Below are 24,363 nucleotides of genomic sequence, written 5' to 3' on the forward strand. Positions count from 1 at the left end.
TACTGCCACTATCACTTCCACTGCTACTACTAGAGTACTACTACTGCTAGAGTACTACTACTGCTAGTTTTATAACTGCTATCACTACTACTACTGCCACTATCACTTCCACTGCTACTACTAGAGTACTACTACTGCTGCTAGAGTACTACTACTGCTAGAGTACTGCTATAACTTCTACTACTACTGCTAGAGTACTACTACTGCTAGAGTACTACTACTGCTAGAGTACTGCTATCACTTCCACTGCTACTGCTAGAGTACTACTATCACTGCCACTGCTACTGCTAGAGTACTACTACGGCTAGAGTACTACTACTGCTAGAGTACTGCTATCACTTCCACTACTGCTGCTAGAGTACTACTATCACTTCCACTGCTACTGCTAGAGTACTACTACTGCTAGAGTACTACTACTGCTAGAGTACTGCTATCACTTCTACTACTACTGCTAGAGTACTGCTACTGCTAGAGTACTACTACTGCTAGAGTACTGCTATCACTTCTACTACTACTGCTAGAGTACTACTACTGCTAGAGTACTACTACTGCTAGAGTACTGCTATCACTTCCACTGCTACTGCTAGAGTACTACTACTGCTAGAGTACTACTACTGCTAGAGTACTACTACTGCTAGAATACTGCTATCACTTCTACTACTACTGCTAGAGTACTACTGCTGCTAGAGTACTACTATCACTTCCACTGCTACTGCTAGAGTACTACTACTGCTAGAGTACTTCTACTGCTAGAGTACTGCTATCACTTCTACTACTACTGCTAGAGTACTACTACTGCTAGAGTACTACTATCACTTCCACTGCTACTGCTAGAGTACTACTAGAGCTAGAGTACTACTATCACTTCCACTACTACTGCTAGAGTACTACTGCTGCTAGAGTACTGCTATCACTTCCACTGCTACTGCTAGAGTACTACTACTGCTAGAGTACTACTACTGCTAGAGTACTGCTATCACTTCTACTACTACTGCTAGAGTACTACTACTGCTAGAATACTGCTATCACTTCTACTACTACTGCTAGAGTACTACTACTGCTAGAGTACTACTATCACTTCCACTACTACTGCTAGAGTACTACTACTGCTAGAGTACTACTAGAGCTAGAGTACTACTATCACTTCCACTACTACTGCTAGAGTACTACTACTACTAGAGTACTACTACTGCTAGAATACTGCTATCACTTCTACTACTACTGCTAGAGTACTACTACTGCTAGAGTACTACTATCACTTCCACTACTACTGCTAGAGTACTACTACTGCTGGAGTACTACTACTGCTAGTTTTATAACTGCTATCACTACTACTACTGCTGGAGTACTACTACTGCTAGTTTTATAACTACTATCACTACTACTACTAGAGTACTACTACTGCTAGTTTTATAACTACTATCACTACTACTACTGCTAGAGTACTACTACTGCTAGTTTTATAACTGCTATCACTACTACTACTGCTAGAGTACTACTACTGCTAGTTTTATAACTGCTATCACTACTACTACTGCTGGAGTACTACTACTGCTAGTTTTATAACTGCTATCACTACTACTACTGCTAGAGTACTACTACTGCTAGTTTTATAACTGCTATCACTACTACTACTGCTAGAGTACTACTACTGCTAGTTTTATAACTGCTATCACTACTACTACTGCTGGAGTACTACTACTGCTAGTTTTATAACTGCTATCACTACTACTACTGCTAGAGTACTACTACTGCTAGTTTTATAACTGCTATCACTACTACTACTGCTAGAGTACTACTACTGCTAGTTTTATAACTGCTATCACTACTACTACTGCTGGAGTACTACTACTGCTAGTTTTATAACTACTATCACTACTACTACTGCTGGAGTACTACTACTGCTAGTTTTATAACTACTATCACTACTACTACTGCCACTATCACTTCCACTGCTACTACTAGAGTACTACTACTGCTAGAGTACTACTACTGCTAGTTTTATAACTACTATCACTACTACTACTGCTGGAGTACTACTACTGCTAGTTTTATAACTACTATCACTACTACTACTGCTGGAGTACTACTACTGCTAGTTTTATAACTACTATCACTACTACTACTGCTGGAGTACTACTACTGCTAGTTTTATAACTGCTATCACTACTACTACTGCCACTATCACTTCCACTGCTACTACTAGAGTACTACTACTGCTAGAGTACTACTACTGCTAGTTTTATAACTGCTATCACTACTACTACTGCCACTATCACTTCCACTGCTACTACTAGAGTACTACTACTGCTGCTAGAGTACTACTACTGCTAGAGTACTGCTATAACTTCTACTACTACTGCTAGAGTACTACTACTGCTAGAGTACTACTACTGCTAGAGTACTGCTATCACTTCCACTGCTACTGCTAGAGTACTACTATCACTGCCACTGCTACTGCTAGAGTACTACTACGGCTAGAGTACTACTACTGCTAGAGTACTGCTATCACTTCCACTACTGCTGCTAGAGTACTACTATCACTTCCACTACTGCTGCTAGAGTACTGCTATCACTTCCACTGCTACTGCTAGAGTACTACTACTGCTAGAGTACTACTACTGCTAGAGTACTGCTATCACTTCTACTACTACTGCTAGAGTACTGCTACTGCTAGAGTACTACTACTGCTAGAGTACTGCTATCACTTCTACTACTACTGCTAGAGTACTACTACTGCTAGAGTACTACTACTGCTAGAGTACTGCTATCACTTCCACTGCTACTGCTAGAGTACTACTACTGCTAGAGTACTACTACTGCTAGAGTACTACTACTGCTAGAATACTGCTATCACTTCTACTACTACTGCTAGAGTACTACTGCTGCTAGAGTACTACTATCACTTCCACTGCTACTGCTAGAGTACTACTACTGCTAGAGTACTTCTACTGCTAGAGTACTGCTATCACTTCTACTACTACTGCTAGAGTACTACTACTGCTAGAGTACTACTATCACTTCCACTGCTACTGCTAGAGTACTACTAGAGCTAGAGTACTACTATCACTTCCACTACTACTGCTAGAGTACTACTGCTGCTAGAGTACTGCTATCACTTCCACTGCTACTGCTAGAGTACTACTACTGCTAGAGTACTACTACTGCTAGAGTACTGCTATCACTTCTACTACTACTGCTAGAGTACTACTACTGCTAGAATACTGCTATCACTTCTACTACTACTGCTAGAGTACTACTACTGCTAGAGTACTACTATCACTTCCACTACTACTGCTAGAGTACTACTACTGCTAGAGTACTACTAGAGCTAGAGTACTACTATCACTTCCACTACTACTGCTAGAGTACTACTACTACTAGAGTACTACTACTGCTAGAATACTGCTATCACTTCTACTACTACTGCTAGAGTACTACTACTGCTAGAGTACTACTATCACTTCCACTACTACTGCTAGAGTACTACTACTGCTAGAGTACTACTAGAGCTAGAGTACTACTATCACTTCCACTACTACTGCTAGAGTACTACTACTACTAGAGTACTACTACTGCTAGAATACTGCTATCACTTCTACTACTACTGCTAGAGTACTACTACTGCTAGAGTACTACTATCACTTCCACTACTACTGCTAGAGTACTACTACTGCTAGAATACTGCTATCACTTCTACTACTACTGCTAGAGTACTACTACTGCTAGAGTACTACTACTGCTAGAGTACTACTATCACTTCCACTACTACTGCTAGAGTACTACTACTGCTAGAGTACTACTAGAGCTAGAGTACTACTATCACTTCCACTACTACTGCTAGAGTACTACTACTACTAGAGTACTACTACTGCTAGAATACTGCTATCACTTCTACTACTACTGCTAGAGTACTACTACTGCTAGAGTACTACTATCACTTCCACTACTACTGCTAGAGTACTACTACTGCTAGAGTACTACTACTGCTAGAGTACTACTAGAGCTAGAGTACTACTATCACTTCCACTACTACTGCTAGAGTACTACTACTGCTAGAGTACTACTAGAGCTAGAGTACTACTATCACTTCCACTACTACTGCTAGAGTACTACTACTGCTAGAGTACTACTACTGCTAGAGTACTACTATCACTTCCACTACTACTGCTAGAGTACTACTACTGCTAGAGTACTACTAGAGCTAGAGTACTACTATCACTTCCACTACTACTGCTAGAGTACTACTACTACTAGAGTACTACTACTGCTAGAATACTGCTATCACTTCTACTACTACTGCTAGAGTACTACTACTGCTAGAGTACTACTATCACTTCCACTACTACTGCTAGAGTACTACTACTGCTAGAATACTGCTATCACTTCTACTACTACTGCTAGAGTACTACTACTGCTAGAGTACTACTACTGCTAGAGTACTACTACTGCTAGAGTACTACTATCACTTCCACTACTACTGCTAGAGTACTACTACTGCTAGAGTACTACTAGAGCTAGAGTACTACTATCACTTCCACTACTACTGCTAGAGTACTACTACTACTAGAGTACTACTACTGCTAGAATACTGCTATCACTTCTACTACTACTGCTAGAGTACTACTACTGCTAGAGTACTACTATCACTTCCACTACTACTGCTAGAGTACTACTACTGCTAGAGTACTACTACTGCTAGAGTACTACTAGAGCTAGAGTACTACTATCACTTCCACTACTACTGCTAGAGTACTACTACTGCTAGAGTACTACTAGAGCTAGAGTACTACTATCACTTCCACTACTACTGCTAGAGTACTACTACTGCTAGAGTACTACTAGAGCTGTTACCACCACCGCTGTACCTGTGTTGTCCTGCAGGAGGCGGCGCTGAGGGCCTTCTACCTCCCCGATGAACCTCAGGACTTCGAGCTGCACGAGATTGGCGGCGTGCAGCGTCTCCATAGCGACGACATCCTGAACCGTAACGGCGGTCCTGACAACAGGGGCTCTCTGAAGGACGGAGGTGAGGCCTGGCAGCTCAGGGCCAAACCCCGAGACTCTGAGGTCATCAAGGTGTACCCAGGCTGGCCCAGGTGAGACCAGCTGAACTAGTAAACTGTCTCTCTACCAGTTCTGCTCAGACGTACTGGCGTTTTTTCCACGTACCTGCTGTGTGTTTCAGGTCGGGCGCACCTTTCGTCTCCGCCACCGCCTCTAAGGACAGCACGGCAGCTTCAGTCCTCGCCGAGGTCTTCAGTCAGCTCAACAGAACGGTGATTTTAATTCTCCAGAGAAGTTTAACCAGATCAGAAACAAAAGTGAAAACCTCACAAATACTCCAGAGAATCACCTGCTCAACGTACTACCAGTGGTGGACAGTAATTAAGTATTTGTACTTTCCTTGAGTACTTTCTTTGAGTATTTTCCCCTCCTGCTCCGTCTCAGAGGGAGATGTTGGACTTTTTACTTCACCACATTTATCTGACAGCTTCAGTTACTTTACAAAGTCAGATTTTTACACACGAAGAGTTTATAAAAGATGTTTAGTTATAAATTAAACTCCAACAGTTTATACAGATACAGCTGGAACATCAGGTGGTTGACAGAAATTTAATTAATAAGTATTTTGATAATTTTTTCTTATGTTCCAGCTTCACACGTGAAGATTCTGCTTTTCCTTTTGATTATTAAGTTAATGACTGACTGACTGAGAACAAACATCAATTAATGGAGAAAATGATCAGCAGATTAATCCATAATGATATAATAAAAATATATAATAAATAAAGGGTGGAGCTAGCTAGTACATTAACTGTGGGATACCAATACAGGCAAACTGGCTTAAAACAAAATGAGCCGCCGACTCCTGATGACTGTGTGTTGTTTCAGGGGGAAGACGCGTCCTGTTTCAGCCTGCAGGAGGTCTGCATGAGCAGCAAGCAAGGTGAGCAGAAGTGTAAAGGATACGTTTGTAAAATGTGTACTATCATTCACAAATATTTCACTCTTCACAAATGTGCAAAAACAGTTTTTTGTGTAGAAATGGATCCACAAATGCGTAAATATCACTTTGTATGTGAACTTAAAATATGTGAGTACAGATTAAATTGTGCATATTTGCAAATCACACTGATTTTACACAATATAAATGTAAAAATACATGTTTTGGGTAGTGAGATCTCTGCAGTACACATTGGACAAAATTCCACAAATGCATAAAAGAGAAGTCACAAATATAATGTGACCTGCAAATTGACAGGAAGTGATCCGCAAATGTGTAAAAACTGTTTTGTGTGTACTCATCGATCTGTATTTTTGTGGATATGATTTTACACAACACAAATGTAAAAAAAACACATTTGTGAATCATAGTACACATTGTGGATTGTCTTCTGTGAGTTACAAATATTATCTTACATAGTTTTGCACATTTTATGAATGTATGGTAACACTAACTTGAAATCTTTAAAGCAAAATCATCATTTTGGACTGAGGCGTCTCGCTCTTAATAATCTTCAGACTGACCTCATTATTAAACAGCATTTATCAAATTGTTGACCCTGCTCCATATTACTAGCTGTAAATATCTATAACAGCGCTACGTGCGAGCTGGTCAGCGAGCTGCAGCCTGTTTTGATGTAGAGATGATGAAACTGTAACGCTGACTTTGAACGGACAGAAGGTCCTGACCTCCCCGTGTCTGTCCTGCAGTGCAGAGACAGACGCTGACTCCTCAGGAGAAGATTCTGGACAAGCTGCAGGAGATCAGGAAGGTAGGAGGAGATACGACCGACTGTTTTTGTCTCATCATCATCATCACAGGCAGTGTCCAGGTCTGAAACTCAAGCAGCTGTTGGACACTTCTTTTAAACTTTATACTCATCGAAAAGCTTCCTAATCATTTTTACTTAAAGGGTCATTTCTGTATTTTTAAACCTGGGCCCTATTCTCACATACGTTGGTGTGGAAAAGGGTTTTGAATCCGTGCAGTAGATGCTTCAGCCGGCAGCTGCAGCGTCTGCAAATTATTCCTTCAGGTCAAAATGGCGTCCACAGAAAGTGCTTCTTGTTGCCAGCGGCAGGCTGTTCAGACCGCCTCTCACGAGATTTCATTGGAGTGTCTGCCACCCTGTCTGCGGCCCGCTAATGCATTACTGTAACTGTTAGGAAGAAGGAGGGCTTCTGAGACAAGACACTAAATGGCCAACATGTATCTGTGATGCATGCAGGAGCTGCAGAAGGGGGGGGGGACTCCTGTAGACTCCTCTCAACAGGAGTCCTTCGCAGGGATCCTTTCCATGATGCTGTCAGAGACCTGGTGTAACAGTCTGAGCCTGTCGCTGGCAACAAGAAGCGCTTTCTGTGGACGCCATTTTCACAAAGGAAGACGGTTGCAGACGGTTCAGCTGCCGGCTGAAGCATCTCCTGCACGGATTCAACACTTTCTGTATCTACGAGTCATTTCAGCACCAACATATGATTAGATTTTTATTTACTGTATCATTTTTCTTTGTATTGGACACCTTCTTATTCCACCTGCACTGTTAGAAAAAGAGGTACAACGCAGGCCCGTTTTTGTTCCCCAAGGAACAAACATAGCAAACGCTCCCTTAAAAGTACAACAATGTGCCTTAAGGGTATAATTATGCACCTTCGATTGTTAATTACAGGTACATTGTGGACTTTATAAGGTGCAAATATTTGTACCTTTCTGTTTAATTGTAAAGGCAGGAACTTGTGGGTGAGCACAGTAAAAACAAAGTATATGTAAATGAATATACTTGTAATGTACTTAATGTTTACTTAACTTAATATTTCAGGTTTTGGTTGTCAAATAATTAAGTAATCTAGTGGTTAAAAAAAAGGAGGTAAAGAAGCATCATTTGAGTGAATGGCATGAAAAATAATCTGTGTACGGATGTTTTTTTGGTTTTTCTGTTTTAAAACCAAAACGGAAAAATATTGATTTTGATATTTAATGTGTCCGATTAGCTTTGTGTTATAACCCTGCAGCAGACACACCTGGGCGATGACGGTGCCTGATTAAATGTAATTAAGATGAGCTTGAACGTCAGCATAAGTGGGTTTTTAGTTAGAAAAACAGGAGGCTCAGCGTTCAGCTTGTAACTCAGTAGCAGCTGGGACAGGAACAGAAGTTGCCTGAGAATCCTCCGGTTTTTAAGATTTCTATAGTGTAAAATGAATTCAGTGATAGTTGTCAGTACATCTAGTGGTACACAGCAAACACAAACTGTTATTAGTTAAACCGGCGAGCTGCATATTAACGAATCATACACGGATTAAAAAGTTGGGGTAATTTTTGTTGCGCCTCTCTGCACTGTTTCCACCTGATCTTTATTTTCTTGGTGAGATGGAAGAATTTAGAAAGTTTTGAGAGCCTCCAGCTGCAGGAACACATGGATTAGGCTGTGCGTATAATCAGGAGCATCGGACTTCATCCAGCCAGGGAGAACGAGCGCTGAGCGTCCAGCGCTTCGGTTCCACTGGCAACAAAACACATAGTAGGTCTACCGGCAGAAAAACTAAAAAACGACTTGTTTTTGTGGTTTTTCTGATTCGGTTTTGAAACAAAATAATCAAAGAACCAAGCGAACACGGATTAAAAATGTCCCTTTGTTTCTGATCTTAATAAATTTCTCTTGGCTGCTGGGTGTTAATCTCTTCTTTGTTTGTAATGAGGCGTTTGTCTCGCCTCACTTTTTATTGTTATTCATTTGAGTGCAGCCTTCGAACTCTGTCGCTGAAATGTCAGACAGGAAAAGGTGTTTCATAGCTGAAAAGAACGTGATGTGGATTTTTCCCAGGTGTCTCTGCGAAACATGAACCAGACTCGGTTTTACATCGTGGAGAACGGGAACCGGGAGGTGCGGGTCAGCCTGCTGATTGGAGGGCTGCCCCCCCTGCTGAGCAAAGAGGAGTACGTCCAGCTGATCCAGGAACACCTGACCATCAAGAGTGAGTTTCAGACCGATTTACCTGAGCGCTGAGCTGGACGGCTTGTAACACAAAGCTCATGTTAGCTCACTGCTTCAGTCTGAGACTGAATATTAATGTTTCTCTCGGCGCCGACTGGTTTGTGTGTGAACACTTCCTGTCTACTCTTCTTCTTCAGCTCACAGCAGGAGCGCTCGTCTAACTCACCTCCGCTCTGCCTCTCTCTCCCTCTGTCTCTGCAGGTCACCTGGTCACCATCAGCCATGTCTATGCCAGTCAAGGTGAGAAAAGCTAAAGTAACTAAAGCTGCAGACGTAGAAAGTGGCATGAAAAGACGAGACTCAAGTTTTTACCTCAAATTTGTACTCCGAAGTATAACAAAGTAATTTATTTCCAACAAAGGATAACCAATATGCAGAAGAGGATTAGGGCCACATGTGAATTTGTTTTTGAGTTCTGAGTTTATTAAAGTCAGAATTCTGAGATTAAAGAATTCTTAAAGTCAAAATTCTGAGATTACAGTCAGAATTCAGAATTCTGAAATTAAAGTCAAAATTCTGAGATTACAGTCAGAATTCAGAATTCTGAAATTAAAGTCAGAATTCTGAGAATTCTGAGATTACAGTCAGAAGAATTCTGAAAAAATAATAATTCACTTTGGGCACTATGAAGCGCATGGCGCAGCTGAGATTAAAGTCAGAATTCTCAGAAGTCAGAATTCTCAGAATTCTGACTTTAAATTCAGAATTCTGAGATTAAAGTCAGTAGAATTCTGAGATTAAAGTCAGTAGAATTCTGAGATTAAAGTCAGAATTCTGAGAATTCTGACTTTAAAGTCAGTAGAATTCTGAGTTTAAAGTCAGAATTGGCCCTAATCCTCTTCCGCACCAATAAATGTAGGGAGAACGTAAAAACAAAGCGTTCTGTGTGAAAATCGGTAAAGTCAGTAGTGAGAGGTGTGAGAGTGAAAGAATGGTGTATGTGGGGGAAAAAAACAAATGAGAACTCAAAACGGCCTCAGCCACATCGGTGACTGGGGACGCCTCTGCGATGAGACGCTGCGCTTCTGCCAGGCTTCAGCAACTGGCACACTGATGAAACTCTTCATGTAGGGAGTCTGCAAATACAGGTGCATCTCAAGGAAAAGTTCAGTGTGAGCAGCAGAAGCAGAGTTTAAAGGCTCAGGACTCTGCAGCTGATCAGAGCTCTTCTCAGGTCGACGCTTCTGTATTATAAATTCTTTATTCTAAAAAGATACTTGGAGATGCTGGAGTTTTGGTTTCCATGAGCTGTGAGCCGTAATCATCAAGATTAAAACCAAAAAAAATAATAATTCACTTTGGGCACTATGAAGCGCATGGCGCAGCTGAGTTTGGGGCGTGTCCAATTTCAATGTTGCTAGTTAAACGGCGGGAAAAAAAAGTCAGTGCGCCGGCGCATGGTTTAAAAGGGTTGTACTTAGTCTGCAAATTAGTCATGGGTGTGTTTGGGGGCGTAACATGCAATAAACCAATCAGAGTGTCATCGCCCTTTAGAAGCCGGGTCCCCAGGAGACGTGACGCCAGCCACAAGCAGAAGCTAGCATGCTTGTATTGACCCGCTGTTTGCTGTGTGTGTTTGTGTGTTCAGGTGCGTTGGCGTTGCAGATCTTGTGTTTCTCTGAAGCGGAGAGGATCTACATGCTGGCGAAAGACACGACTGTCAACAACAAGACGCTCGCTTCCCTCGTCATCCCAGAGATCTTGGTAACAGTCGCTCAGTCAACAACAAACACACTAACCAGCGCTTCAGAAGACAGATACCGCCTCGTGTTTACATAGTAACATCCCTGAAATGTGACGTACGTCAACACGCAGGTCATCCCTGACCACACCCACCTGACTGATGTTTCTGTTTCTTGTCGTCGTCTCTCAGACCAACAGGCTGGGGCTGGACGTCTGTCCTCTGCTGGTGTTTGTCAACCCAAAGAGCGGCGGGCTGAAAGGCAGAGAGCTTCTCTACAGCTTTCGGAAACTTCTGAACCCTCACCAGGTCTTTGACATCTCCAACGGAGGCCCGCTGGCTGGGTGAGAGCAGCCGACACCTCGCAGGAGGGACGACGGCGTCCGTGAATGAAGAAAACGTTTTAAACCTGCGCTCCATGTTCACACATGTTGGTGCTGAGATCTCTCACGAGATTTCAGAGCGAGACTTCAGTGTCCTGTTAAAAACAAAGGGAGTCCCTCGTAGTACAGCTGTGGCCTGTACTACGAAGCGAGGTACTCGGCTTATCCAGGTAACTTCAGGTCTAACTTCCTGATTAACCCGTACTGCTGTGGACAGGTGTTACCCGACGTCTGTTGCCATGGCAATTTACGCCGTCTCTAAACGGCCCCGAGCAGGTTTTGTTCGTCGTTAACTCGAGGTTACCATGGATACGTGGACTACACACCACATCTGTACTCAGCGTTACTGAGGAGAAGTATTAATACACACCATCTGTACTCAGCGTTACTGAGGAGAAGTATTAATACACACATCTGTACTCAGCGTTACTGAGGAGAAGTATTAATACACACATCTGTACTCAGCGTTACTGAGGAGAAGTATTAATACACACCATCTGTACTCAGCGTTACTGAGGAGAAGTATTAATACACACCATCTGTACTCAGCGTTACTGAGGAGAAGTATTAATACACACCATCTGTACTCAGCGTTACTGAGGAGAAGTATTAATACACACCATCTGTACTCAGCGTTACTGAGGAGAAGTATTAATACACACCATCTGTACTCAGCGTTACTGAGGAGAAGTATTAATACACACCATCTGTACTCAGCGTTACTGAGGAGAAGTATTAATACACACATCTGTACTCAGCGTTACTGAGAAGTATTAATACACACATCTGTACTCAGCGTTACTGAGGAGAAGTATTAATACACACCATGTGTACTCAGCGTTACTGAGGAGAAGTATTAATACACACATCTGTACTCAGCGTCACGTTCACACAGCGAGCTCTGCAGCTGAGCTGTGCTTTCAGAGGAATCTTAATTAACTAACGGGCCAGTTTCTTAGATGGAGCCCCTTTAATTAAACTAGTCTAAGTGTTTTCACATATTTAGAGAGACTGTTGAGCCAGAAAAAAACATCCTAGATCAAAGTGTCAAATTTACAAGAGGAAGAATCGTGAATTCCCTGAATCCACAGCAAAGTCTCTGAGGTGCGTGAGGATCTAGAGGGCTGAACTGACGAAGTCTAACTAACTTCCCACCGCATGCAGACGTGTGTGTGTGTGTGTGTGTGTGTGTGATGCTGCAGCCTTGCAAAGTGAAGTTTCTCTCATAAATGTGTGACTATAATGTCAGAGAATATCCGAGTTCTTTCCTGGTAGATTAATCCTGTCTCGGATTATTCCCCCTCTCCGCCGGCTCCTGTTTGTGCAGCTGGACCGTATTACACATAAAATACTTGAGCTACAGTCAGAACACTGGGAAGATGATCAGGCCAACAAGCCTCCCCGGCTCTGTCGGCCGCCACGGTGTTAGATTTAGCGTTAACGTGTCCTCACACAGTATCGACCTGCGTCCCTCTGGGGAAAACACGGAGCGTGCGCCGTTGTGGAAAAACTGCCCCTTTTACGCGAACGCGCACCGACTCGACTAAGCAACATCTGATCCACCGCCAGTGTAGCGGTCAGTTTGGTCACCCTGAGTTACTCTGAGCAGCTTGGACTCCCTTCGCAGTGCGGGACACAGGGGTTACGGTCTGAGCCTGTCGCCAGCAACAAGAAGCTCCTTCTGTGGACGCCGTTGTGACGAAGGAATCCACAGCAGCGCAGATTCAAAACTTTCTGTACCTACGAGTCATTTCAGCACCAACATGTGGAAACAGGTTTAAAAGTCCTGAAATCACCCTTTAATCTTTCAGGCATCATTTTGGGGATTTTGTGTGTTTTAGCTCTTTAAATATAAATCAGGTCAACGTTTGTTTCAGTTCATTTCACTCTTCACTTTCAAACATTTATACACATTATTAAAAAATCCATAAAGTCTAAGTTTAAACAACAATTTTCATGATCGCTGCTCAGACACTGTAGTTACCTGGTTACGTGCAGCTGATCAGTAATCAGATTACTCTACTACACCCAGCCTTATCGTGGTGGCTTACTGTGTTTTGAACAGTAGTGTGCAGCTTTCCGTTCGTTATTTCTCTGCTCTCATTACAAAAATCAGAGAAGATGTTTCTGACGTTCCCTGTTCTTCTTCTCTGGTCCAGCCTCCATACGTTCCGAGAGGTTCCCAGGTTTCGGGTGCTGGTCTGCGGGGGCGACGGGACGGTGGGCTGGGTGCTGGGAGTACTGGAGGCTGTCCGGCACAAACTGGTCTGTCGAGAGCCGCCCATCGGCATCGTGCCACTGGGGACAGGTCAGAGCGACGCTGCTGGATTTCCATCTCATCGCTTACTTTAGAGGAGGTCCTGCGGGGCGGGCCGCGGACTCTGCTGAGGTTCAGTATCTGCTCACGTCTGTCCTCTCTCGTCAGGTAACGACTTGTCTCGTGTGCTGCGCTGGGGAGCAGGTTACAGCGGCGAGGACCCGCACCACATCCTGGTCTCTGTGGACGAGGCAGACGAGGTTCTGATGGACCGGTGGACCATCCTGCTGGACGCCCAGGATATGTCTGAAGACAGCAAGGACAACGGCTTCCTGGAGCCGCCCAAGGTCTGGTCCAGGTCCTACCGGACAGTCCGGACCATTAAGTCACACGAAGTGACTCCAGTCCTCATGTTGTGTTTGATATTTTGAGAAAAGAATTTATTGGGAAAAAAAGTTGATATATTTCAAGAAAATTCAGACTTTTTCAAAATATAATCAACTTTCTTCACGTAATGTTTTCTCCAAATTCCGAAATATTTCAACTTTATTCATGTTCATTTATGTTTTCTTCTGATCTGAAGTTAGTTTTTCACTAGAATATTTAGTTGCAACACAAATGCAAAGAATTTGAGGATTAATACTTGTGGTCATCCAGCTGAGCTAAGTTCATTTAAAATAGCACCTTTCACAGAACACAAGTCACAAAGTGCTTTACAAGAGTAAAATATTAAAAATAAATGACAATGTAGAGAAATAGTAATAAATAATATTCAATCAAGCTACAGTGAATTTTGACCAACCTTGATATTAATTTAATAACCTTTTTAATCAATCGTTTCACCGTCCAGCCTCTCCACATTTCATTTAATGTTATGTTTAATTCACGTAGCATCTCTACATGTAGATCAGACTTCACTGGAACAGCTTTAAATGTCTCTTCGTCTCTCAGATCGTGCAGATGAACAACTACTTCGGTCTCGGCATCGACGCGGAGCTCAGCCTCGACTTCCACCAGGCGCGAGAGGACGATCCCGATAAATTCACCAGCAGGTAAAACTTCAGTTCATGCAGACACAGCCGAGGCATGTTTCTGCAAATACACACTATGGAGCTGCAACGTAAATGGGAATTTTTCCTGGTTAGTTTCCTCCTCTCTGACACTGAAGTGAATACATGACGTTTGAGGAGGTCATCTCTTATCTGATCTTTTTCTTTACTCCCACAGGTTCCATAACAAAGGAGTGTATGTGAAGGTCGGGCTGCAAAAGATGAGCTACAGTCGGAGTCTCCACAAAGAGCTGCAGCTCCAGGTGGACACTCAGAACGTCCCGTTACCCAACATAGAGGGGCTGATCTTCCTCAATATACCCAGGTAAGGGGCACCTGGCAGAGTCCTGACCTTCGCTGTCAGATAAAGCAGAAAGGCCAAAAATAATCTTTATAGATATATAAAATATACACACACATTATGCAAGGCACAATGTTGTTTATTTGTTGTACAACACAACGAAACAGGTAATGAAATGTAAATTAAAAACAAAATAAATAGAAAACATTGCATACAGTTATTTATATTCTCCCCAGAGTGTAGACGTGTAGGTATATAAACAGCAGCGACAACATGATAATCTGGTTTCATCATTAAACAGTCATTTAGGAATCTTAAACTGACGGCTCGGAACATGGACCACCTGCGAGTGCTTGATCCGGGATGTTGATGTGGCAGGTCTCTGTAACGTCGTGGGCTGAACAGCCTCTGATTTCCGCTTATTTTCCAGCATTAGTCCCATTTTGTCCAGACCGGACCTTTAGGAGCAGAATTAAGTCCAAGCTGGACCAACATGGCTCCTGTCCCGGCCCTCTTTCCTCTCCTCTGAGCGATCAGCACACCCGCCGTGGTCCCGTTGTTCTGGCTGCTGGATCACCTGAGGTCCGCTGCTCTTTAATCCAAAAACCCCGTCTTCCTTTTCCATTGGCTGTATTTCCGTCAGAGGAAACGCGTGTTTTAGCAATAAGCAGGAAAAAACAGATGAAAAACAAACGGCGAAGTGAAGTTTAACGGGACTAACGGCTGCTGCTTCTACAAGCAACGTGACCTTACACATGTCTTCCTGTGTGTGTGTGTGTGTGTGTGTGTAGTTGGGGTTCTGGTGCTGATCTCTGGGGGTCAGAGGTCGATGGCCGCCATGGGAAACCACGTATTGATGACGGCCTGGTGGAGGTGGTCGGGGTGACCGGGGTCGTCCACATGGTGAGATAAAACGTAACGAACACACAACTTGAGGTTCACGAACTGGCCTTTTCCAGAGCTTTTAACCGAGTGTGTGTGTGCAGGGCCAGGTGCAGAGCGGTATGCGGTCAGGGATTCGTATCGCTCAAGGGAACTACATCAGGCTGACTGTGAGCAAACCCATACCTGTCCAGGTGGACGGAGAACCGTGGATCCAGCCGCCGGGACACATCATCATCTCTGCTGCTGGACCAAAGGTGATTTACCTGTGCTACATTCTGTGTAGATGATGTGTAATATTATTGTTTGGTACACTGTGTGTGTACACCAAGCGGAAACCTCCGGGTCTGAAAAGTGAAGCCAACGTTTAAGAGCCTTAAACCTGCGTCCTCTCCAGCAGCCAGCAGGGGGCGACTTAAACCTGCGTCCTCTCCAGCAGCCAGCAGGGGGCGACTTAAACCTGCGTCCTCTCCAGCAGCCAGCAGGGGGCGACTTAAACCTGCGTCCTCTCCAGCGGCCAGCAGGGGGCGACTTAAACCTGCGTCCTCTCTAGCAGCCAGCAGGGGGCGACTTAAACCTGCGTCCTCTCCAGCAGCCAGCAGGGGGCGACTTAAACCTGCGTCCTCTCTAGCAGCCAGCAGGGGGCGACTTAAACCTGCGTCCTCTCCAGCAGCCAGCAGGGGGCGACTTAAACCTGCGTCCTCTCCAGCGGCCAGCAGGGGGCGCCTTAAACCTGCGTCCTCTCCAGCGGCCAGCAGGGGGCGACTTAAACCTGCGTCCTCTCTAGCAGCCAGCAGGGGGCGACTTAAACCTGCGTCCTCTCTAGCAGCCAGCAGGGGGCGACTTAAACCTGCGTCCTCTCTAGCAGCCAGCAGGGGGCGACTTAAACCTGCGTCCTCTCTAGCAGCCAGCAGGGGGCGCCTTAAACCTGCGTCCTCTCTAGCAGCCAGCAGGGGGCGACTTAAACCTGCATCCTCTCTAGCAGGGGGCGCCTTAAACCTGCGTCCTCTCTAGCAGCCAGCAGGGGGCCACTTAAACCTGCGTCCTCTCTAGCAGCCAGCAGGGGGCGCCTTAAACCTGCGTCCTCTCTAGCAGCCAGCAGGGGGCGCCTTAAACCTGCGTCCTCTCTAGCAGCCAGCAGGGGGCGCCTTAAACCTGCGTCCTCTCTAGCGGCCAGCAGGGGGCAACTTAAACCTGCGTCCTCTCCAGCATCCAGCAGGGGGCGACTTAAACCTGCGTCCTCTCCAGCATCCAGCAGGGGGCGCCTTAAACCTGCGTCCTCTCTAGCGGCCAGCAGGGGGCAACTTAAACCTGCGTCCTCTCCAGCAGCCAGCAGGGGGCGACTTAAACCTGCGTCCTCTCCAGCATCCAGCAGGGGGCGACTTAAACCTGCGTCCTCTCTAGCAGCCAGCAGGGGGCGACTTAAACCTGCGTCCTCTCTAGCAGCCAGCAGGGGGCGCCTTAAACCTGCGTCCTCTCTAGCAGCCAGCAGGGGGCGCCTTAAACCTGCGTCCTCTCTAGCAGCCAGCAGGGGGCGCCTTAAACCTGCGTCCTCTCTAGCGGCCAGCAGGGGGCAACTTAAACCTGCGTCCTCTCCAGCATCCAGCAGGGGGCGACTTAAACCTGCGTCCTCTCTAGCAGCCAGCAGGGGGCGCCTTAAACCTGCGTCCTCTCTAGCAGCTAGCAGGGGGCGACTTAAACCTGCGTCCTCTCTAGCAGCCAGCAGGGGGCGACTTAAACCTGCGTCCTCTCCAGCAGCCAGCAGGGGGCGCCTTAAACCTGCGTCCTCTCTAGCGGCCAGCAGGGGGCAACTTAAACCTGCGTCCTCTCCAGCATCCAGCAGGGGGCGACTTAAACCTGCGTCCTCTCTAGCAGCCAGCAGGGGGCGCCTTAAACCTGCGTCCTCTCTAGCAGCTAGCAGGGGGCGACTTAAACCTGCGTCCTCTCCAGCAGCCAGCAGGGGGCGACTTAAACCTGCGTCCTCTCTAGCAGCCAGCAGGGGGCGACTTAAACCTGCGTCCTCTCTAGCGGCCAGCAGGGGGCGACTTAAACCTGCGTCCTCTCTAGCAGCCAGCAGGGGGCAACTTAAACCTGCGTCCTCTCTAGCAGCCAGCAGGGGGCGACTTAAACCTGCGTCCTCTCTAGCGGCCAGCAGGGGGGCTCCATTAGAAATAACGGTGAAATGTTTCTACTTGTGAGCTGATTTATTCCCTCAGTAAACACTTTCCTGATGAGTTTCTGTTCTCAGTCGCTAGTTTCAAGTCTTCTTCAACACAGCATGATGTTCTTTAGTAAATTATGGTCCCATTTAGAGGAACAGAGACCAGGAAGCAGGGGAGGCTTTAGGGCGGGGCTACAAGATCTGCTGCTCAGTGTACGTTTAACCAGCGCCGCTGAAAAAGCTCATCAGGAGTCGGCTGCTCATTTTTCAGGAAGTACCTTTTGTTTTAAGCCTGTTTGTCGCTAGCTAAAATTAGCATCCCAGCTAATATCATAGTTAACATGAATTACAGATGCACTATGCTAACCAAGCTAGCGAGCTCTACCCTCTTTCCAAATATGTTCACCTGCAACATGGCGGCAACCAAACTGCCAAACTCGAGGCTTCAAGACGGCAGCCCACAAACCAACGGGTGATGCCACGGCGGCTACGCTCAGCTCTTCTATACCGTCTGTTCTACGCCTGTAGTTTATGTGAACTTGTGCTGTGTCTGTAGGTTCGGATGCTGAGGAAGTCCAAGCAGAAGCAGAAGAAGTCATCGGCTAGTGTGAAGGATGGACGTTCTGAGAGTCCGTCCACCAGAGACGGAGGACACCGACCAACCTGAATATCAGTGTCCCGCCTTTTACCTGCTTCCTGCTGCACCTGGGAAGCCGTTTTGGTGCCAGCTGGGATTTCACTCATGCAGCTTTGTAGCGACGCTGACGGGCCGCAGATCGACTTGGACTCTGAAGGAGGTTTAACGTTTACATTCCTGCACGTGGTGGGAGGAACTCCTGGGCTTCTGTTCTGCTGACCGAGCACTTAGAGTTCACAATAACCACGGTTAATAATCTAACTAAAGCTTTTTTTACTTAACATCCAAGAGTAACAAGAAATTAATCAATTCATAATAGGATTTAATTGGAACAAGGAGTTGAATTTTAAAAAGAAGAGAAATCGAGAAAAGTATTTAACAGAAGTTGTTGTTGCTGTAAATGTACAGTACGTAGCAGTAGACTCGGTGTCCATTGATTTTGATTTGTAATAACTTTAGTTTAGTGCAGCTATAGAGTGATTATGACCTCAAAGTTTCTCATATTGTCATTGGAGAATATGAAAACGCTGAATCCTGAAGCACTGCTGAAGAGACGGGCAGTTTCTTTATTAAGAAGCTGTAACCACATTATGTTTATCTCATCCACAAATCTCCTGGGATGCTGAACTGGCCTTCTTCTTCTTCTTCTTCTTCTTCTTCTTGTGTGAAATCCTTTGGTTTAAGACAACGTTGCAGTGAAGCTCTCTAAAGCTAAAGAGTGTGCAAATTCAAAACAAAAAAATCCATGACTCTGAAACCACTGTGCCCTCTATACAGAGTCAATAAGCAGATGGAAAAACAAAAAGTCTGATCAGTCTGAGCATTAACTGAAAAGCCTGAAACACAGTTTGTATTTCAGCAGGTAGAACGTAGAACTTTTATTTTGGCAACAACAGCAACTGTAAATAGCATATGTCAGTTCTGACGTCAACAAGTTTGTTTTGCCTCATATTATCACCTTTTAATCTTGTGTGAATAAGATTTCATGCAAGATCAACTGCAAACTTAATAAGAAGTTAAAAAATTATATCCTTTTTTGAATACATAACAGTTTTTTTAACTAAAGTTGAATTTAGTTAAATCATTTCAACTACTTTCATACAAAACGCATGAAAATGTCATTCCTAGAAAATCCATTTTAGATAATGCATATTTAATTTTAATTGGCTTTATTGGCCCCCTGTATGCAGGATAAGCGGTTGACGATGGATGGATGGATGAATGGCTTTATTGGCAAGACGTTTTAGTTCAAACATGTTGCCAAAGCAGAAAGTCACTTATAAATAATAAAATAATAATCTAATAATAAACATTAAAAAGAAATCTAAAGAAAATAACTAAATAAATATTTCTCAAATATATCTTATGTATATATGTATAATATATATGTCAAAATATAGCATTTTAAAAGTTAGAAAAGCTGTTGTGGAAGCAAAGAGAAGCTAAAGAAAACATGTGACCATATCAAAAGTGACCAAGTTAGCGAAGCATAACTTTTAAAATGTAGTTTTTCAACAGTTTACTTTAAATGAAAACAGGTTGTTCTGAAACACAATTGTAAAATCTGCCAAGATATATATTATTATAAGACGTGTGCTGAAGCAGCCAAACAATTAATCAAAAAATGCTAAAACATACTGTTGGAATGCTAACGGCAGTGTTAACAAAAACTAGCTTGTTAAATAAGCGTTACGTTAAACTTAATTTAGCTGACCGCTCTAGTCAAGTTAACATCATTATCTTCCGATCAAAAAGTAATAGTTGACTATTTATCCAATTTTCTTATATTTGCTAAACATTAGTTAAAAATTAAAGTGGCGTGCTACAGATGGTGTTGTTGCTCAGATAGAAGATGTCATGAATGATGTTGAAAAATTAAAGTAGTCTACTTCGATAGAAACATTATGTCTTCAGTTATTGCTAAAATACTGAGATTTGACTTGTCGAGTCTTAAGTTAATTTTATTAAGCTGGTTTTATGAAGACAGCATAAATAACAATAAGCAGAAAGCCCAAAATTTCCCAGGACCCAAAATAAAAAGTGGAGAACAGACTGAGGCCATTGTGATTCTAGGCATCACTAGACGCTAGCTCTAGAATACTTGCTACATTGTTAGCTGCATTACAGTGCCATTACTAGCTTGAAAGCTAGTTAGCTGAAAAGCTTGCTAGCTTGCTAGTATCTCAAAACTAAATTTAATTTGTAAAGTAAAAGGAATTACTGAAATGTGTGCTGTGATCAATGTAATTACAGGTAGAACCAGAAACTATCTAGAAAACCAACGACATTAGTAGCTTAGCGAGCTGGTAGCCAACCTGAACATTATGTTCCATGTAATTATAGGGAACATAGGAACAATCCCCTAGTTTACTAGGTAGCAAGCTACCAAAACGTAAAGCTAGCGTGGTACTAGCTTATAAAGCTGGTGGTCAACCTCAACATAGGACGTTTGTCATGTTCACATTGCGTGCCATAAAAATCTAAGGAACATATTAGGGAACGTAGTAGGGAACAAAGGAACAATCCCCTAATTTACTAGCTAGCAAGCTACCAACACAAAACGTAATTTGTTGATTAAATTGAGGGTTTACTAAAATGTACTAAAGGCTAGAATACTAGCGTGGTACTAGCTAAGCGAGCTGGTTACCAAGCTAGGTAGCTTGCCAAAACAAAATTCATTTCAAGCAACTGATGAAGTACTTTATTGGTATTCATTATTAATATAAGGTAAAAAAATATTATCACATTAATAGTTATTCGAAGGAATGATTTGCAATTTGAGGGTAAAATATCAATTTAGGGAATAATTTATCAGAAAAATTCCTGATACTTAGTGGGCTCAGTATAAATGTGAATAATGCGAGTGTGGCCAAAAAACGGCAGCATTCTAAACGGTAAACTAAATGATTTTTACATTTCATAATTTGATTTCAGCACCAATGCGGTGCAAAAGCCTGCATCTTTTCATCTTATCTTATTTTGTCGCCACTAGTCTTTCCAAAGTAAAATTAAAAAAGGTATTTCTGTCGTAATAAAACACATCACATCACACCTTCCAAGACAGAATCCAAACTCACCGTCACACATTTCCCCCAAACCTACAACTTTTCAAAGATGAGTTTCAGCTGCCAGTTTATACTCAGACATAAAGACGGAGGAGGATTTTACGAACTTCGTCCACATTCCCAGAGACGCAGGAACAAGAAGAAACAGAGTCTGTAAAGGACAGTTTCTGGACTCGACGAGGGATCTGAAGGTCCCAGCTCCTGATGTAGCAACAATAAGTATTGGATCACTGTACTTTTGTTGTGATGTTTAAGGGTTCTTTTTAAATCCGAGATCTGCATTAGCTGATTTATTTTGATGTTTTTTGGTGCTAGAAGGTTAATATGTTATAGATCTGTTTGATTCAAGGATCCTGTTTTTATTCAAAGCCTCAAACCAAAGCTCTTCTTTTATTAAAGCCGTTTTACTGAAGGACTAATGCAAGAAATGGAACTTTGAATTGAATTTGAATGCAGGTGGATTTATCCCAGATGGTTGCATTTAATGAATTTAATAAATATGGACCACAGTAAAGGTTTCTGGCTTTGAATGAGCGGCGATCTGAGAATGAGTGCTGCTGATAACACCTGTGGCATTATCATCGACTGTGGAGTAAACTGCTGAGCTTCATCAGAGGAGCTGTGAGTAGTTGAAACTGTACAGATACTGTTTATTCCATGCATGAAGTACTGTAGTTCTGAGTGTTGTGTATTTATCTCATCTTTGTTCCACTAATGAGTTCGTCTGTCCGCCGTCGCCGTTAAAGAACTGCTGGTTTTACACGTTTCTGACGATTTCCTGTGTAAACGTCACATTCCTGCTCATCACTTTTCCAAATCATCCTTTTAAGATTTTAGACTTCCTTCTTTTTGGTTTCAGTTTATTTCTATTGAAATCAGCTTCCAGAGAGACGTTTAGTGACGTCTACAGGTTTGTTTTTTGGAAACAAAATCGGATCATTATCACCAACATTTGACCACGATTGTAGCCCGCCAAAATATCTACCTGCGTGGTCGCTCACTTGACTTCAGTTCAATTTTATTCAAATCTTTAATCTTCCGCTACGTAGCCGAGGTGGTGACTGTCGAGGGTGAGAAGTGTCCAGCGTTTCACACTCAACTTTTTGACTGTTATGAGTGCAGCTATGAGTACTCAAAATAAGCAAGTGGGAGCACGGAAGGGCGCAGGTTGAGATGCAGCACGGGCTGACGCGTTAATGCGTCCAAAATCTTTTTATTTAGTCAGAAACAAACATCATTTAAATAGTAGTTTTAGAACGGTTCCTGTAATCCGTAAAATCTCACAGTCCATAAATGCACCAAACGTTTTTAGAGAGTGTGCATCCATGAGATGATCTGGAGTCTCAGAAGTCCTGAAAGATTGCATTAATTCATGGTCTTGTTGGCACAGGATGTGGAAATAACACCTTGTAGGACTTTAGGGGTCTGATAAAAACAAAAAGGGACACAAGTTGACTGTGTTGATGAAAGAAATAAACTGAAATCAACATGAAAATCGATATGTTTTACAGGAATATAAAGATGCAGATGCAGTACCGTCTACATTCCACCACTGAGGATGATATCCGGTTTAAAGCGTTTAGTCTGAAGTGTTTCGACCTCTTATGACTTAAAGAAAGTCAAAGGCCAAAGAGACGAGCTGATTTGGTTTATTTTTAATATCCAGTAATATTTGATAATGTCGAGATAATCAACACACCTGTGGCCTGAAAAGGAAGTTCCCAAAATGCCCAAAAAGAGAATCAGGAAAATGAATTCTTTATTTATTTTTATCACTCCAACAAATGGAAATATTTGACACTTTAGCATCTCTGCTAGAATTTAAAATAAAGTTTTTAGATCCAGCAGAGTTGGAGCAGTAGAAAATATTTCCTCCTCCTGAATCTTATTTCTCAGTAACCCTTTCATCCATGCCATAAGATACCTTTTATTTTGTCGTTGAATGTTAAAAATGTGCTTTAACGTGATTTGTTTCCTGCTTCTCTGCGTCCGTCGTGCCTCATAGCGTCCGCCTGACCTTTCCTTATTAAGCCCCGCCTGTCTGAAGCCAGGCCAGGCGGGGCTTTGGTCTGCAGGTGAAGTCAGCGTAGTGCCTCATCGACACCCTCAGTGCTGATGTTTAACGTGTGTGTGTGTGTGTGTTAACGTGTTTCCTGCCGCTGCAGTGGTGTGTTCACCTCAAACCTGCTGAGCTAACGTGCCTCCAGATGTCGGTTAGACTTTTCTTTTCTGTCGCTGTGTTAACTTTTTACCTGAAGTTTTATTGAATAGACGATATGTATATTTTTGCAGACAGAAGCTGTTTCTTTGTTTTGTTTCGACTGTAAAGTTTTAACTGTAAATTGCACTAATTGTTTTACAGATGCTTTTAGATGTGACGTTCAGGGTATTATGAATGTTGTACCAACTAAAGCTAAATATATAGAACATATATATATATATATATATATATATGTGTGTTAAATAACGGATTCTTACATGTGTTTAATCAGAATAAACTAAAGACCAACTAAGAACTAAAGACATTCTGGTTTCTGTCTAATTTCTCTTTACACAACATCAGCTTGAGAGAGATTTATAGAAAGTCAGTGAGCGAATCTAAAGTTCTTTCTGATCAGTAACCCGATAATACGTCAGTCTGTCGGTCAGCACCGTCTGAAGACGTAAATCTTTAAAAACTCCACACAAAAATACAAAAACAGCTGCTCGCTGTAGTTTCTATCAGACAAACAGGATGAAATACTGCATCTACAACATTTGAAAAGTCTGGAAGGGCCGCACCGTTATCAAGTTAGGGCCTAACTGGAAGTTAGCTGGCTCGGCCTGTGGAAGTCGACACACTGAACGCTATAACGCTACCAGAAGCCGACGCAGTGCTTCCTCCGTAGGCTACAGCGCAGACTCGACGCAGAAGTATAAATCACCCTTTAGACCCCTTGGGAAAG

General features: G+C 43.2%; 1 protein-coding gene across 2 annotated transcripts in view; it reads left to right on the forward strand.

Moving 5' to 3' along the window:
• LOC119888974 (diacylglycerol kinase theta) overlaps positions 1-23,934 on the forward strand; it is a 49,644-nt gene extending 25,710 nt beyond the window's left edge. For both annotated transcript variants that reach the window (XM_038699796.1, XM_038699795.1), the window contains 15 exons: positions 4,885-5,099; positions 5,189-5,279; positions 5,896-5,950; positions 6,718-6,779; positions 8,832-8,982; positions 9,204-9,242; positions 10,591-10,706; positions 10,876-11,027; positions 13,226-13,374; positions 13,492-13,670; positions 14,275-14,375; positions 14,551-14,697; positions 15,465-15,576; positions 15,660-15,812; positions 18,273-23,934. In XM_038699796.1, the coding sequence (XP_038555724.1) occupies positions 4,885-5,099; positions 5,189-5,279; positions 5,896-5,950; positions 6,718-6,779; positions 8,832-8,982; positions 9,204-9,242; positions 10,591-10,706; positions 10,876-11,027; positions 13,226-13,374; positions 13,492-13,670; positions 14,275-14,375; positions 14,551-14,697; positions 15,465-15,576; positions 15,660-15,812; positions 18,273-18,383 (1,833 nt within the window). In that variant the 3' untranslated portion in view covers positions 18,384-23,934. The remainder of the gene's footprint in view (positions 1-4,884; positions 5,100-5,188; positions 5,280-5,895; positions 5,951-6,717; positions 6,780-8,831; positions 8,983-9,203; positions 9,243-10,590; positions 10,707-10,875; positions 11,028-13,225; positions 13,375-13,491; positions 13,671-14,274; positions 14,376-14,550; positions 14,698-15,464; positions 15,577-15,659; positions 15,813-18,272) is intronic.
• The last annotated feature ends 429 nt before the right edge of the window (positions 23,935-24,363 follow it).

The sequence above is a fragment of the Micropterus salmoides genome, unplaced genomic scaffold, assembly GCF_014851395.1.
Source record: "Micropterus salmoides isolate LMB-PRFRI ecotype aquatic unplaced genomic scaffold, ASM1485139v1 Ms_hic_scaffold_5, whole genome shotgun sequence".
NCBI classification, from domain to species: Eukaryota; Metazoa; Chordata; class Actinopteri; order Centrarchiformes; family Centrarchidae; genus Micropterus; species Micropterus salmoides.